Below are 14837 nucleotides of genomic sequence, written 5' to 3' on the forward strand. Positions count from 1 at the left end.
TATTACTACTAATTAAGTCTTTCCTCTGTATAATAAAAATTAAAGACCTGATTAACACAACATTTGTTTCTTTTTTATGCCCTCTGAATGAGTGAACTGAGACTTCTGTTTACTGTTAAGAAAAACAGGGCATAAACATTGATTTATTTTAATGAGAAACAGGATGTTTAAGTTAACTATATATTTACTAGTAACGTATATGGATTAACATGTAGGATTTCTTTCAAAGGAAGACTATGATCAAGCCCTGCAAAAGCTAGTTTCAAGGTAATTAGCTGTTCTTAGTGTGTGTTCACATGTGGCCATAGCAGTCCTAGCTTGGTACAGTCCTTGGAATACACTCTATATTTTAAATTATTTAAATAGTAATTTATGTAAAAAAACCCCAAGTACTGTAATATTAATCTGCATCATAACCTTTACAGTTTAATAAAGTAATCCTATTCAGAAGTGCAAAATATCTGCTGTCATTTGAAAGGAAATACTTGTATGTTTTAGTGCTCACTCAAAATAAACCAACCAAGCCCTTGAACTGCTACCTTTCATATTGCAAAGAGATGCTGTTCTTCAGCAGTTCACAATTCTTCCTTATGAAATGGTATTGACAGCTATTGACATTTTTCCCCTTGTAGACAGAGATGAGATTATTCTGAGACGCTTCACACTGTGAGACATGCCTTCAGTTTTATTCCAAAAACAAAACAACTGTTCAAGAGTGACTTAGAACATAGAACAGCCCAGGCTGGAAGGCACATGAAAGATCATCTGGTTCAAGATTTCAGAGAAAACGGAGCCCAGATGAGATGATCTAGCACCCTGTCCAATCATGTCTTGAAAGCATCCAGTGATGGGGGCTCCACCACATCCCTGGGGAGGTTGTTCTAGTGACTGGTTGTTCTTACTGTGAAAAATGTCTTTTTTATACTAAGATGAAACCTCTCCCAGTGCATACTTGCATGTACAGCCCCTTGTCCTCGCCGTGTGGTGCCTTATGAAGAGAAAGACTCCTTCCTCTTTGTAGCCATCCTTTAAGCATTGGAAAACTGTGATGAGGTCCCCCTAAGCCTTCTATTCTCCAGGAAGAAAAAAATCTAATTCCCTTAGTCTTTCCTAACCGGGCCAGTTCTCCAGCCCGTTGATCATCTTTGTGGCTCTCCTCTGGATCCTCTCCAGTCTGTCTGGTTTTTTTTGAATTGCGGGGATCAGAACTGGACACAGTACTGCAGGGCCAGCCTGAGAAGAGCTGTACACAGTTGGGTGATCACATCTCTTATCTCTGACAGTAATGCCCCTGCAGGCCAGGATCCAATTTGACTTTGTTGTGGCAGTGTTGCACTGCTCATAGCCAGTTTGTCCACCAGGACCCCACGTCTGTTTCAGCAAGGCTGCTCCTTGGATATTCTGACCCAAGTGCAGGACTTTGCACTTGTCTTTGTTGAACTTCATGCTGTCCTTGTTAGCCCACTCTTCTAGCCTGTTCAGGTCTCTCTGTAAGATGACTCTCCCTTATGACGGTCTACCTTGCCACTCAGTTTGGTGTCACTGGTAAACTGTGAGGATTCTTTCAAACCCATCATCCAGATCATTTCTGAAGATGAACAGTGTGGGGCACCATATCAATCCCTAGGCGATCCTATTTCTGACAGGCCACCAGCCTGAGTAAAAACCACTGATCACGACCCTCTGCATGTGGCCTGTTGGCTAGTTTTCTACTCATCTTGAGGAGCACCCATCCAGTCTGTGTCTTGCCGGTTCTTCCAGGAAAAGGCTGTAGGAAACAGTGTTTAATGCTTTGCTGAAATCCAGGTAAAACAACATTCACTGCTCTCCCCAGGCCAGCTGCAAGTGTTACTTTGTTATAAAAGGTGATCAGATTAGTCAAGACATGATTTGCCTTTGCTAAATTCATGTTGGCTTTTCCCAATCACCTGTTTCATTTGGCTTATCATAGTTTCTGGGAGGACTTGTTCCATTACTTTCCTGGGGACCAAAGTAAGACTAATGGGCCTGTAGCTTCCTGGTTCCTCTTTTGGGCCCTTCTTGTAGGTGGGCATGATATTTGCCCTCTTTCAGTTGTCAGGGATATCTCCCCTTATCTCCATCACTTTTCAAATATTATAGACAGTGGCCTTGCAACAATGCCAGCCACTTCTCTTAACATCCTGGAGTGGATTCTCTCCTGGCCCATAGACTGATGTGGGTTGAGCCCTTCCAAGAGGCCACAGCCCTGCCCTTCCTCCACCACTGGTGGGTCAACACATGCCTTGTCATAGCTACTTGATCCCGTGCTCTAGGGTCCAGCTATGCCAGTAAAGACAGAAGCAAAGAAGGTATTGAGAACCTCTGCCTTACTGGCATTATTAGTAACTTGCTTCCCTGCCCTGTTTAGCAATGGGCCTATTTATGTCTTCCTTGTGCTTCTGTTTACTGCTTATATATCTGAAGAACATTTTTCTTGTCATTCTTTACATCTTCGGCCAATTTCAGTTTAGCTGATCCTCAGCCTTCCTGACTGCATCTGTGCATGTCCTAGCAAGGTTCTTGTAGTGCTCAATGGCCATTTGGTTGCCTTTCCATAGACAGTATGCTTTTTTAATTTATTCTAACCACATCCAAAACTTCACTGTTAAGTCAGACTTCATCCTGAGCTACTGAGTTCAGCCCACAAGACTTACTAGCACCATGGTAATATGAATGATTTACTACCTTGGGATCAGTGCTATGCTAGCACTGACAAATGTTTTTTCGATCAAAGTTGCTTCTTACCCCAACATTTCAGATGTGTTTGGAGGCTGTCAAAGTATCCCACAGATACACTAGGTAATATTACCTGTGTACATTCAATGCAGAAGCCAAACGAAAAAAACCCAACTGTTAAGAATGTTGACTTATGACCCGGAATTTCAAGATACACACAACTGTGTTATGCCCTTGCAGATGTTCTTATTCTTCTACAGAAGCGATTAATGAAGCAGGTGTTCAGGCAACAGTTTTAAGATATTGAAATTTTAAGAAACTGGCATCAAATGTGTTTTCCCTTAAAAAAGGTCCTCCTCACTTCAATCACAAGCTACTCTGCGCAGCCCCCCCCACCCCCCACCCCGCAATATATGAAAAAAACCTTACCCTAAATTTATATTTCGTGCTACGCTTCAAATTCTTCACCGTGTAGGTAAGATCATCACCATCATATTTGGGCTTGAAACCATATCCCTGCAGAATTAAACAGGATTATTCGAAACATTACATTTGCAGACCGGACCATGTAACATACTTCATGAAAATAAATTACAGTTTCAGGCTGTAATTGCTACGTTCCTCTGACAAAGTAGTAAGTTCACTTTCACTGTGTAAACATAAGATTTTTTATTTTTGGAGAGGGGGAAATTAATTAACCATTATCCAATCAGAGGAGTACAAAAGAACAGTGAAAAAAAATCATGAACAGTGTCAACAGAAATTGTACTTAACACTTTGAAATTTCCAAACAAAGGTGGTTAGGCTGAAATGACATCTTGAGGGACCACACTTCATGATCCAGCTCTTACATAGCCATGTAACCTTCACATGTAAATTCAAAGTTAGAAGTAATTCAAAAGTCTTTGCATGACTGGGGCTTAATAACACTAATAACGATTACTGTCACAATAAAAAGGAGAAAGCTATGTGGGCTGGTCTCAGCAATGACAAGTTACTAGCTCAATTTCAGAAAATACAGTTCCTTGTACAGTATTCTAGCAAAAGCAATCATTATTATACCTAATACAATAATATATCAAACATACACATTAAAGTCTCTTTTCTTATTGAGAATAAGTATTCTAAACTTACTGAGTTCTCATCCTCCATCTCTAATATATACGAGATTCCTTCATCTGATGGTGTTCCTGAGGGTTTTGTCCACTGTAAGGATAACCAAGTAACTCCAGCGTTAATCAGCAAAGGACTTGCTGGTGTGGTTGGGGCAGTGCCTGAGGTATGATACAGGACTTCTTCACTAAAACCACTGTTTAAAACAGACAGTATGTAAACTAACTAGACACAATAATTAATATCCATAAAACCATAATTCTTACTAAATACAGATATGACAGTTTCTTGGACATGTGCACAACTGGAAATTGCAAGCTGGTACATGCAGATGACTTAACTTGCCCAAGAGTCTTCCAGCAGCAAAACATCTGAAGGAGGTTAACATGTTCACAACTGAAAGATTCCTTTGTACGTTATAATTGCAATGCTTTGCTAACCAAAATGTTTTGCTTTTCCATATTAAGTCATTATTCTAAAACAATAGAGTTCTACATGCAGTAATGTATTAATACTAGTGTCCTTCCTATTCAAAATGAAAACACAAAGACATAAAAACATGTATGGGAAGACCTCAAGAAGATTTGCTTCCCAGGCAGCATTATTCTCTTCAAATACACTGAGAAGTCCTAGTTTCGCTAGTAATTCAGGAAATAATAGAACAATATCCTCACTCAACAGTAAGTTACTTCGTTGCCAATATGGAAGTTTTACTGCAGAACAAATGAAGTATACACCAGTGAATCTCCTAACACAACTGTTAAGGCATATCTAAGTGTCATCAGATAAGGTTAAAGTGAAAATACAAGTAAGTTACATAAAAAGACCTACTGTGAAACAGAAGGATGCAGAAGCCAGTAAATGAGTACTGTGCTTGCACAGATGGTCTGACATGTATCCAGCTAGACTAAAAAATCCCCACCTGTTCTCAGCTGGCATTTGCGGCTTCTACATCAGATCTGAAGAAACATTTACAGGCTTAAGTGCTAGTCTAATTTTTTTAACCATAAGAAACTAATGTCAAAGAGGTAATTTTAATCTAAAAGCTAAGCATTACCTAAGTGAGCATCAGGAAGCCCTAAGAACAAAATTCTCCATATGGCTTAAACAACAGTACCAGTTATATATCTCATGTGTTTGAAGCCGACTTTCCTGAAAAATCTCTCTATAAAAATAGCTCAACCTCACATTCTCTCTTACTCAAGCAACCTACACTGTAATAATGCCGTTGTAAATTTGGTCTGCTCTAAAGTCTTTTTGGCATTAAAAATAGTAATAATAAAAAATAAAGTATCATACAGAAAACACATTATCAAGATTGCCTATAGCACCCAAAGCAGACAAAGTCTGTGCAGACATGCAGATTGTGAAATAGATTGTGAAGCAAGAAGTTAAAAAGTTCAAAACCAGACAAAACATTTTTGATTTTGGGAGTAGTTTTTTCTTGCAAAAAAATCACAAACAAGAAAATCTCCGAAGATTATATGATACATACAATATACCTACTAAAAAATATTCAGCATTATATAGGTAGGCTAGAGAAAGCATGAAGAGAGGCTAGACAAATACTAAGTCAATCTATATTCACAGCAAACAATTGAAGGAGTCACTTTACAAGCAGATACAAGGCAAAAACCCCCACACCTCAGAAAGATTTAATCTCTACTTAATAGAACCACTTCAAAAATACACTGAAATCAACTAAGAGTTCCAGTGATACCCACACTTGAATGACTCAAACAATTCACTTAGAAGTACAACATTGCTACCTATCTTTTGAATAGATTTTATTTTTCCAGTTTTCTTTAGCCACTGTTTCATGCGCGGTTAAAATTAAATTTAAAAATATGAGTAAGTCAAAGATAAAATATCTGTTCTTGTTGGTAAAATCATTTAGACAAAATTCTGTCTCCAGATGCCTAAGGTTCTCAACATTCTTCATAAGGAATAATCAGGCACTCTACCCTAAGAAATATTATTTCAAGAGACTTCTTAATTAAATAATACCATAAAGACAATAAAGTGCATCTTTACAAGGCTATGAAGGACTGATTAAAAAAATCTATTTGGCATGATTAGTTTAAGAAGGGTATGTAAGTGATCAGCGTCTTCTATCAGCTTATGCTGCAGCAATCTGTAATACGTGCAGGTATTCCTAGAGGGTACATTTACACTCAGATGTAAAAGGGGAACAGGAAGCGAGCCCTAAGCACTAGACCCTGCTTAACTGCCAGCTCACTCCCTGACTTTATTTTCTTTTTAACAGTTCTAACTAAATCTCATCAAGACAAAGTCCAGGAGCAACTCAGAATAACTTATTCCAGAAACATTATCCAGAAGGCGGTAACATAATAAAGACTGTGTCAGAGCACACTGAAAATCATTCTAGCCCATTATAGTGTCCTCTGACAGTGGCCCAAAGCAGGTGCATAAGGAAAGATGTACGAACAGACACTATATGAAACGCACTCCCCCTGAGTACTCTCCAAAGACTCCCAACACACACCTCAGATCTCTTGAGCCAGCTGTACTTTTCACATTCTTAATAGCCTGAAGAAGATTTCTTCTTAGCATGAATTAGAACCCCAGATCTGGCTCCCTATTCTCTATATATTTTATGCTGTCCTTCAACACTGTCCAAGCAGGTATTGTGCCCTCAAGCACCTCCTCATGCCAGCTGAAGGACACACAAAATATATCCTCTATTTCATGCTACAAAAAGACCAATCTGGTGAGCTGCAGCACAATGCTCGTATTATTTCAAGCACTGAACTGAAAAATCCAAATGCAAATCAGCAATTTTAGGCTTGTGGCTAGAGAAGCCCTGTTTTTATGCCACACAGGACCCCAAGGTCTAAGTGCTACTATGTACTGTGGACACTGTCAGTCTGCTTTAGAGATGAAGAGCCCTGGTAGTTTGACTATTAGCCCAGTTTATACTTCTGCCTGAAGACCAAGAAGCATTTCCAAGAACTAACACACCCAGTCATGCAAGCATAACTTGAGAAACCATTAATTTTGGCATTTTTACAAGATCTTACTTATATTCTCTTCTAAAGCCTGATGTCATTCATTCAAAAAATTCAAAAGAAAGTCTAGTGCTCTGTAACTTCTGAAAAGTAGCAATTAAAAGAACCACATATCCAAAGTATTCATAATATGCTCTAGAACTTCAAAATAATTCGTGATATGATGTCATATTCTGTCCATTTCCCAGGGTATCAGGAGACTAACAGACACCTTACATAAAGGGACATTTCCAAGTAATGGGACATGGCAAAGAACACAATACACCTACAGGTGGCAGCGGGGGTTCTGCCAGACTTACCTCCTGCTCCAGCAGCTACTGACACCTCTTTATACTGTCATCACTACAACTCTAAATTTAAGGAGGCCTGATAAGCCCTGGCAAATTGCTACACCAGCTTCAGGAACTAACCTTATGTCTAGCACTGTGTCAAACCTCCCTGGAACCAAGAGCAGCAGAGAGCATGGCAGAAGATACCCTCTGATCAGCACAGCAGCAGTGCAAGCACCTCAGCACTTAAAACTATTAAATTCTGGCCCAAGAGCTGAGTTACTTATCTTTTAGCACGATTTCCAGAACTTTAGTAGAAGTGTTTATTACATCAGACACAAAAGCCACAACTGCGCTGAATGTGTGAGTCTCTACAATGTAGTGCTTACCCAAAAAATTCTATTACAAGGACATTCAGTAGGAAACATGTCCAAGCTAGCAACTACAGTGGTCAGCGTAGGTCTACAAAGACTGAAACTAAAAACTAGCACAGCCTAAGCTGATTTCATGTGAGAGCAGCCAGGTTGTCTGTGCCATGCTCGTGCTTCCCATTCTAGGCGCATAATGTACAACTGGCTGAGCAGACTGTTCAGGAAATGAGGCTAAGTCTGGCAGAAGTAGATGTACTATCTGCTTCTAAGAGGGGCTGAGATTTGTAGCATTTATATGGTAAGTATACACAGAATGTAACAGTTGTAGTACAAAGCCATACCATGCCTGGACAAAACAAATTATGCTGGGTATCACAGAATAGATGAGGTTGGAAAGGATCTCAGAGGTCATCTTGTCCAACCTCCCCTGCTCAAAGGGGGGGGTTCAAGTGGTTCATAGTACACAAGTAATCTGCAAATGGAATAATCCAATCACATACCGTGAATTAACTATGCAGTTGGACTAGATGATCACTGTAGGTCACTTCTAACCAAACTACTCTATATTCTATTTTATCCCCGATGAACAAAAGACTTGTTTCTTTAAATACCATCATATGTTTTTCCTTAACAAGCACACATATGCATGCATATGCATTCCATATTTATGTATATAATAGTAATACTTACCTCATTCCCATGTCATTTTTGGCTGCTAACCTAAAGGTGTATCCCATTGCTGGTGATAGTTTAGTAATTCTATACTGCTTCTGTTGGCCATAATAACATTGGCAAAACTCTCCATTTCCTTTTCCCTAGAAAGGAGTAAGTTAATCAAATTATTCACCCTATTATATATGTATCCATCAAATAAAGTAACACATAAACGTGAAGGAAACTCATTTTTTGAAATGAGACATAACTCAAGAATCTCCCATATAGTGAGATAGTAGTATATGAAACTTTGCATATATATGGAATTAGAGGATTTTTTCCTTCCTTTCCATTTCCCAGCTCCACAGGAAAAAGCCATGAAGCTTCTACAGCTCTGCCATCAGCTGTCCCAGTAGGGACTGGGAGATGCTTCTAGGGGAATCGTAGATCAACCCTTTTTGTACAAAATAAAGACTGTTACAGGAAAACGATCCTCCAACATCAGCTCTTGAAAGAAGTATTTGTCTACAAGTGAAAAAGCCACTATTAGGAATGGCAGAATCATGTAATTAAGATCCTATTATTTTACATTCCCCAAGAAAAAGTTTGGGCAATAACCGTATTTTCATAATCACTTCAGGAATTATGTATTTGTCACCTGCCTTTAGACAGTACTTGATGTGCACAGTCACATACAATTACTTTTTAAAAAACTACAAAATCAAAAGAAAAATAGAATAATTTTCTTACTTCATCCCATTCTAAAAGGTAACTGTGGATTTTAGAACCATTATCACAAGATGCCTGCAACAGGAAAAGAAGAAATTAGAGCTCTTACTGGATACAAGACCATTTAAGGAAAAAATATTTGCATAGGTCAAATCATGACAAGACCAGTGGAGGGCAAATGATGCTCCCCTTACACGATTTTTTCACTTGCCAAGACACTCGCAGTTCAATCTCCATCCAATAAATGCCTGTATCATGTTTACGGTATTGGTTTTTAATTTGAAATATCTTTAATACCTTGGTAAAGTATTCTGGCAGCAGTTTAAAATGCTACAGTATTTTTCTGAGCAGCTAGATTGCAGGCCTGCTCAAATCTCAGTCTTTCAGACCTCTTCATTTGCTTTGCACAAACCAGCCTATGTTCAACAGCAGAGAAAGGAATCAGTTCCACAAAACAGTAGGGGACTGGAACCGAACCACTGTCTCTCATTCAAACTCAGTAACTTTATCTACAAAGGCTCTTTGCTTTTCTGGGAATCCTTCTCTTTTTACTGAGGTCCACATTTAGCTCAGTACATGTATTTCCAGTCACAGAACTGTGACTGAAATTAGTATTTCCAGTAAAAATGTTCCGTTTCAATGAACTGGCATTTCATTGAGAAATCCAGAACAATTTTGAAGAGTTTCAAATATTTATTTTACAGGTTTTTAAACAATTCGTACCTTCCACTGCAGAGTAAGAGAATTTTTGGTCCGATTAGTTATCCTGGGTAGATTTGGAGTATCAGGTTCACAACTTGTTGTGGTAAAACTCTCTGCTTCTGAAGGGCTCCCCTTTACACAGTTGCATTCTACTTGAACTCTAAAGTGGAAAAGAGCCAATAATATTTTGCTTCAAAATCTGTATATACAGTGTCCAAAGAAAACTGAGTATTCAGAATTAAGTTATTGCCTTGTTACCTCATTATTAAGATATCATTGTTAGAAGTAAGTAACTGGTGGAAGCATCTTGGTCAAGAGAAGTAATGCAAAAGAAAGAGAGTCCTTTACTTTTGATGTGCATCATTATCATCAGTCAGCTTTAGTCTCACAATTACATTTGAAATCTGCCTGTTATTTACTGTACTTTGGTTGGGAAATAATGGTAACATCTTGCAGGCTCATTATCTGTTGTAGACATATTAATTGCTATTATGGAAAATTCTTCTTCTGCAAGTCATTTTGTCAGATGAGCACAATGAAGCTGCTGATATATTTTCAGTGTACCTTCTGCACTCCTTCCCGACCTTGCTGAGTCTGTTCACCATTTCCTTTACTTTAGGAATGCTATGAATTAACTCTTCCATGTACTTCCAAAGAGCGAATTTTTGCTTCTGCCTCAAAAACAAATGGTTTGTTTTTCTAATAGCTCTTCTACAAAATTAAATACAGGATTATTATCCGGCTTCCCCCTGCGCTCTTCCACCTCACCCCCCTCAGCTGTGTAGCAGTGCCTTGTCTCCTCCTTGGGCAAACCTACACATTACATTCTTCTGATTCACCTGTTCCTCTGAGAGAAAAAAAAAAAACACCACAAAACAACCTTTTCTCCGATCACTGGTGTAAGACCTGCGTTTCCTGCTTCCCAGATGCAAAAGTTCTTGTGTGTTCTTGTTGCATGAACAGCAAGTCACAGGAAATTTGGCTTTGTAGATTTCATGAACAGGGAGATGGAGACATTTGAACAGTGACTCATGTTGTACAAAGTCATTTGTGCTTGCATACAGTTTCAAGTATGTAATTTGTCTGTTATCTTCCTAGTTCAGTCTTTCTTGGGCAGTGTTCTTACTGGCAGAATTCTGTTTAACTCTTAGTTCAGGAAGAGTTTAGATGGCCAAGTCATCTATTCCCATGCATTATCTACAACGATGAGAATTAAGCAAGAAAGAATCTGAACATAGCCTGATAAAAAGGACTTATACAGGAAAAAAATTCCTAGGGTCTGACCCTTATGCTGCATGCATTTTCAACTTAAACACTGTTGGGTAAAGTGCATAAACACTACTAAAACCAGGAACAAAAATCACAGGGAAAACACTTGCATATGAAGAGCTTTGAGTCAATTTACCATTTATCCTTCTCCTGAAGCTGTGCTGCAAGCCATATAGTGGCCCAAATTAAATGAAGTGTGAGATGAAGAACAGACCAACCCCCTTTTGCTTCTGGTTTAGCTTAGAAAATAAGGACCAGGAATGTAGCTCTCCCATTTGAGAAAACGCTTATCAAAAGACTTAACACAACAGAAATCCTCCTATCCCTCCTGCTGATGTTCTAAAGCTCACATGGAAAGAGGCACATTTATGACTTGGATCCTTACTCACTTCTGTTCCCTGTGCTTCCTATCAGCTTTCTCTAAATTTGTTCCCCGGTCAGTACATATGAGTCTTGGGGTTCTCCACACAGTCAAGAGAGGAAAATCCCTCACATGTTGCACATTCAATCACTTCTAAAGTTGCACTCTCCACTTGCAATTATTTCTTGAAAAGGCTGTACTTTTAAGGTGGCCTTCACAATTTTATGTATGTATAAACTGCTCTATTCATACTGTTGGTTGTTTTTTTTCAGAACACGAAAAAAGACAACCCTCCAATATGTAAAAAGAAGGGAAGAACACCACCTAACTACATCTTTCCAATCCTATGCTATTTCTTCAGTGGGACACAGCAAAGGAGCAAATTCTGCTAGAAGGGTAGAATCATGCTGAGCTAGGGGCATATTTATTAATGAAGAGGATGAGGTTTGCTGGTCCACTGGAGCAAAGCAAAAGCAGCACAACCTGACCTTCAGCTGGCAGGCAGTGGGCATGTTCTTGTGCAAGGTACCTCCCCCTGCTGCCTCTGGGAAATAGAGAAAGCAAACAGCATCTGTGCCTGGCTCAGAGGACACAAAAACATCACTCTTCTGGCATGACACGAGAAGTAAGGAGTAGGGATGTTGGATGAGGGTGCAACAATTTTGTTTTTCAAAATAGACTGACTGGTAGGCTAAACCAAAAAAGTTGATTTGTGACTCAAAGGAGGGTGAGATGCAGTAAAAAAAAATCTGAAGACTTATGCAAATACACAGATCCACTGAATTTAATGAATAGAGGAGGAGATACTCACTTTGCATGGTAATCAGTTGCTGGCCTGAGATCACTTACAGTAACTTTATTTTCTTCTCCACTGGAAAGATATATGATTTGGTTTAAGAGACTGTTTCAGAATCCCATACAGTTTATAAAAGAGACACATCATCTAACTCATCCACCCAACCCTCTTTCTAAGAAATGTATTTGCTAACAGTTTCTGTTGGTAAATATAGTAAAATGAAAATGCATTTATCTTTAAATTTTTAGGGGCTTCTCACATTTGATTTCTGTTGTTTTGCCCTGGTGGATTCAGGGGCTTTTTGTTATTCTGTTCGTTTGCGTTTTTTAAAGAGTAATTATTTTCCTCTCTACTCAGTAAGATCAGCTGCATGTGTACGCACGTATTTTATTACACAAAAAACATCAAAGTACAGGGGCCTTTAAAAGCTCAGTTCAGCCTTGCAAAAATGATTATCTAAAACTGTAAATGACTGCATATGCCTATACTTGTTAGAGTCCAGTAAACGGAAAAGGCTTCTGAGTGACATCTATTAATCTGCTTTTACTGACATCAGCTTATGTTAGCAAAGCTCATTTCTTTTCCACTAGGCTTCTAGGACAGGGATATCCAGCTGGTGATTCATGTACTGCTTCTAAGAGATCCACAAAAGATCAGTAAAATAAACTAGCTGAATACAAAGATTTCTAGTTATTAGAGAGTTCTACACCCTTAATGGTAAATTTTCTGTTATATTTCTCCAAGTTGAAAAAAAACCAATTGAAAACCACTGTATTAGGAATGAAGCAATTGAAGAGTTTTGTTTGTTTGGCTGCTGCTAGAGTTGTGTTCTCAGTGAATCTACTCACTTTATTTCATATCTTAAGACTGTCTCTTACAAGAGCACTTTCAGGGAAAGGAAGGATAATTTTACTGGGAGCAGAAGCATATGCTGAAGTAAAAAACGATAAACACAGTTCTTATTTCTCACTATTTGTATATCTCACCAATTGAGAACCCATAGTTTCTAGCACAGCTGGTTGAAATACAGCTAAATGATATTAAAACATGCTTCCAATGTCTAAGAACAAAGTCTTTACACTCTAATTTATGGTAGATATTTCAGCAACACAAACAATTCTACGGAATAAAGTTCATTTAAAAATAGAAGTTGCATAAACCTGCTAATTATTTAGATCTCCAGACAACAGGCAGATTTTTAACGAGGTTTTAAACCGTTAACAGCAAATAAATAAAAATAATGAACACCTACATGTATACAGTTTTGTACTTTCCATCTTTTCCAGTATTTGAAATCATCACTTCGTAAGTATAAACCTCTGGTATGTCGTTCTTGTCAGTGTCTTCTCTGGTATCACTGGACGGAGGGGACCACATAAGCAATGCTGTTCTTGCCTGAATGTCTGATACCTGTAGAAATACAACTTTTGAGATCTCTGCCATTTAAATAATGTCATATATAAATGCTGCTTTGTCACAAAGGACCAAATAATAGAGAATAAAATCATATACCATTAGCATATCAGAGTATTTATACTGATATAATAGCTACTAACTAGTTTTGATAGATGAAATCAAGCTAGAAATACAAGAAATGTCATGAAAAAACTGCAATCCTAGGACACAGGGCCGAGTACAAAGAAACTTCTGAGTAACGAGTGCCACCTAGTGGCCTACACAAAAATGAACTGTATCATTTGGGAAGCATAGGAGATGACAAACATTGTGAAATCAGTAAATCAGTCATTAAAGGACAATATTTCAGACATTTGTTTTCCTTTTATATCACTGCCACTATAATTTTTTTTTAAACTTTCATGTCGTCGGTTGCTTATAAAATATATAGAAAACCAGGAATTTCTCTGGAATGTCTGGCACAAAGAAACTTTGCTTTGGACATTTAATTATGACTGTGACAAGTAGATTCTCCCAGTAGATTAGAACCTATTTGGTTAACTACCCCAGCACATTTTTGGGTTTTTTTTAATCAGGATATTAATAGGGATACAACCACCTGAGGCTCTAATCTAGTACTCTCTTAGGGAACAGAATATTAGAATGTATTTCATAATATAGTTTGAGCTCAGGTGCTTGTGATAAAGGCATGCTCACAAGGTCCATGTACATATATACATATACATATATACATATATATATATATATATATATGTATATATATATATGCAACATTCTAAAGAGTCCCCATGGTGGTATTTTCCTTCACAGCCCACCCTTTGCAGAAAGGCCTGGACAACAACAGTTGGTGTGAGTAAAACCATGTGTGTGAATGCAACACCTCCCATTGTTTGAGAAGCATTTGCCGCAGCAGACTCATCATGCTAAAGGCAGCGACCCTCAGGTAGATTAAATAGTAACCAGGGAATTGCAAAGCTACTTCTGAAATGAAGTAGTAATCAGCTTAAGCAGTATCAAATTCATAACAGGATAAAAGATGCTGCAGTGGAACAGAGCAATGATCAAAATCTGGCCTGACTGTGAGAAATTGCCCTGTCACCATTGACACCTGCATCCAGGCCTGATGGATGCCATGAGCAGCTGCATCCCAGCTGGTGCGACAGCAGTTTGGAGGGCAGCAGGCAGGGACCCACAGCTCAGGTGGGTGCATGTGATCTGGTGGAGAGCTTTCTCAATGGCCTGTGGATTAGCAGATTGTCAGGAACAACAGATTTTATGGAATAACAGTTACATGCAAAGCCAGAGCACCCATGTCTCCCATAGGAGACATGCAGTTAGGGACACCCACACTCCCAGAAGAGGGGGTGCTGCTTGAAACCACACATGTTGCAAGGGGCTGGGGAAGCGCATATTGTAGGTGAGTGCACAGGT

The 14837-nt window shown here is 38.7% G+C and overlaps 1 protein-coding gene across 2 annotated transcripts in view; it reads right to left on the reverse strand.

The window, feature by feature from the left end:
* FNDC3A (fibronectin type III domain containing 3A) overlaps positions 1-14837 on the reverse strand; it is a 103937-nt gene that overhangs the window by 22725 nt on the left and 66375 nt on the right. For both annotated transcript variants that reach the window (XM_026841371.1, XM_026841379.1), the window contains 7 exons: positions 13243-13400; positions 12006-12065; positions 9586-9724; positions 8884-8937; positions 8170-8294; positions 3832-4006; positions 3127-3213 (listed from right to left, as the gene is read on the reverse strand). In XM_026841371.1, the coding sequence (XP_026697172.1) occupies positions 3127-3213; positions 3832-4006; positions 8170-8294; positions 8884-8937; positions 9586-9724; positions 12006-12065; positions 13243-13400 (798 nt within the window). The remainder of the gene's footprint in view (positions 1-3126; positions 3214-3831; positions 4007-8169; positions 8295-8883; positions 8938-9585; positions 9725-12005; positions 12066-13242; positions 13401-14837) is intronic.

Source organism: Athene cunicularia, assembly GCF_003259725.1.
Source record: "Athene cunicularia isolate RWA chromosome 1 unlocalized genomic scaffold, athCun1 chr1_part1, whole genome shotgun sequence".
NCBI classification, from domain to species: Eukaryota; Metazoa; Chordata; class Aves; order Strigiformes; family Strigidae; genus Athene; species Athene cunicularia.